At 48.2% G+C, this 2,453-nt stretch overlaps 1 protein-coding gene across 1 annotated transcript; it reads right to left on the bottom strand.

Moving 5' to 3' along the window:
* Positions 1-294: 294 nt before the first annotated feature.
* Positions 295-2,357, bottom strand: LOC127749653 (uncharacterized). The gene is made up of 3 exons (XM_052268698.1): positions 2,283-2,357; positions 1,941-2,173; positions 295-1,801 (listed from the first exon to the last, which is right to left on the bottom strand). Exons 2-3 carry the CDS (start codon positions 1,994-1,996, stop codon positions 1,369-1,371), a joined length of 489 nt encoding a protein of 162 aa, XP_052124658.1. The 5' UTR covers positions 1,997-2,173; positions 2,283-2,357; the 3' UTR covers positions 295-1,368.
* Between the last annotated feature and the right edge of the window lie 96 nt (positions 2,358-2,453).

Genomic DNA, 2,453 nt, shown 5'->3' with positions numbered 1-2,453 from the left:
AGGCCACCTCTGGCCGTGACAATACGTTGTCATCCCTCTTGCTCCCCCCAATTACCGACGGAGCGGGTAATCCTCCCGCGGCACACAAAGGCGCGCACAACAAGCCCGAGTCACTATTCAAATGTTATTCATTCATTCATTATACAAAATATTTATTTTCTTAGAAACGTTTTCTTATTGTTTTTTTTTTCAAAATTTCCGATCAGACATTTTTATTTTAAAGAAATATTTTTACAAGCTTTGTTTTAGCGTAAGTTGTTTACCAAAATGCCTGATATTGTAGCATTATTTTTTTTTTACAAAAAATTACCCAAGAGGGTCTTTATAGTCACTATTGAACAGTTTTAACATTTATTTTTTTTTGACACATTTTAAATGACTTTTGATAAAAACATGTAGTACGCTTGATGGGCCTTGAAACAGCCCCAGTAAAACAAAAGTTCGCTTCTTACTATAGTGTAAATACCATCCGCGTATCTAATAGCATCTCTGCTTGGCCATTATCTCATTTCTTTACATAACAACCATAGTTTCTGATAAAATTAAGCTAGAATAATTACTGTGGTGTAACTTTCTTTGCAAGTCACTAAACCTCTGTTCTACATTGAGATAGTCAGTTGATGGTAACAATTGGAAATTAGATAAAGTATGGAAAGCATAAAAATAAGATATAAAACTCTCCAAATAAAATGAGTGTCAAATCCAGCTGACATTACATAAGTTGATGATAACAATTGACATAAATATACACTTTGAGAAGCATAAATCAACAAAATAAAACCTGTTTCGAAATAATATGAGGGTCAGTTTTGAAACCCTTCTATTCCACACTCAGTGGATCAGTTGATAGTAATTAGCAATTAGATAAAGTATAAGAATCATAAAACAACATAAAAACCCTGTTTCAAAAATATAAATAGTATGGTAAAGTTCATTAGCAGAATGTGTTCAGAATTCATTAACAACACAAAGACTTAAAATTCATAGTTAAAACCCTTTAAGATGAGACAAAAAATGAGTTAAGAGATATGTAGATAAAATTTTAGCTCATGTTTATACACTGCAGCAGGCAAGTAAAGTAAACTGCAGTTTAAGTTGATTTAAAAAGAATAGTAGAAATCACAGCCATCAATGTGAAGGCAATTAGAGCGATCACAGGTGTTTGAAATACAGTACGTCTAATGTTAACAAAATAGTAATTGACTAGTATTCTTTTTACACCCTATTTAAGAGCAAGTTTATTCAAAGTTGATTGATTGAACGATAAACTAAATTGCACTGCTCGAACAGCTGTCTTGTCCTCATCTAGTTGCCCTCCAGTAGCCCTCCGGGCACCGACCCGGGGAGGGAGGTGCGCTCACCTCCTCCTCAGCTCCTCCGCAGGACCGCCAGGTGCTCGATGGCCTTCTCCACGAGGTCGGCCTTCTTGTCCTTGCTGCGGAAGGACACGCCCTTGTCCCTGAGCCACGCGTGCAGCATGGGCACGCTGGCGCGCCGCACGGCGTCCTCGGAGGCGAACTCCGGCACCAGCTGCGAGTCCGTGGACGTCCGCTTGGGTCCGCGCGCGCCGCCTGAGGCCTTGGGGGAGGCCATGGGGGAGGCCTTGGGGGAGGCCTTGGAGGAGGTGCCCACGGCGCCGGTGGTCCTGGGCGACGCCTGCTTGGCGGGGGCAGCGCGGGGCTTGGCGGGGGCGGGCGCCTTCAGCCGCGGCAGGAAGATGGGCTTGTTGGCAGGGATGCGGAACACCGGCACGACGGGCGCCGGCGCCGCTGCTGTGGAGGCCGGCGACCCGGGCTCGCTGCTGCGGACCAGAAAGGAATGCCGGTCGGTTAAAATGCAGGCGAGCAATGGCGAAGCTGACGACGGTGTGCTCCGATTGAGAAAAGTAACTGTTACGGCGATAACGAAAGGACAGAATCACACTTCTGGAGTTGTCTCACCTGGCCACTGAGGACGGCGCCAGCGTTGCGCTGGCCGAAGGCGACGACCTGGGCATCGGCGAGGAGGACGCCGATGTGCCTGCGGCGGGCGTGGAGTCTCTCGGCTGCGGCGGCGAGCTGCTCGCCGAGGGCCTGAACCAGGTCGAGTGGGGCACCGAGGGCACGACGCGGGCCTCGGCGGGGATGGGCGCCCGGGCCCGGAACACGGGCACGACCCCGGTGCTGGCGGCGGCCTAAGAACGAGCGTCATCCGATTAGGGAATCGACTCTGGCATGCGCCCCCCCCCCCTTTCTCATTTATCCCTTCCTGGAGAAACGACGACGTTCTCTACGTTCACCTACCTCGGGCGGATTGTTCTCCTTGTTTTCCTCCCCGCGAGGCGCCCGCTTCAAGAAATTCCAGTCGACGTTGGGTCTGCTTCCCTGCGCACAACGACAGAAAGGACGAGGCGGAATGGAAAATGAATGAAAATCAAAAACCTGATTCGATAAAGGAGGAACGCAAGGGGGTGG

The sequence above is a fragment of the Frankliniella occidentalis genome, unplaced genomic scaffold (genome assembly GCF_000697945.3).
Source record: "Frankliniella occidentalis isolate FOCC.00 unplaced genomic scaffold, Focc_3.1 Scaffold74, whole genome shotgun sequence".
NCBI classification, from domain to species: Eukaryota; Metazoa; Arthropoda; class Insecta; order Thysanoptera; family Thripidae; genus Frankliniella; species Frankliniella occidentalis.
Note: the sequence above shows the minus strand (reverse complement) of the source record. Positions and strands in the feature narration are given on the sequence as shown.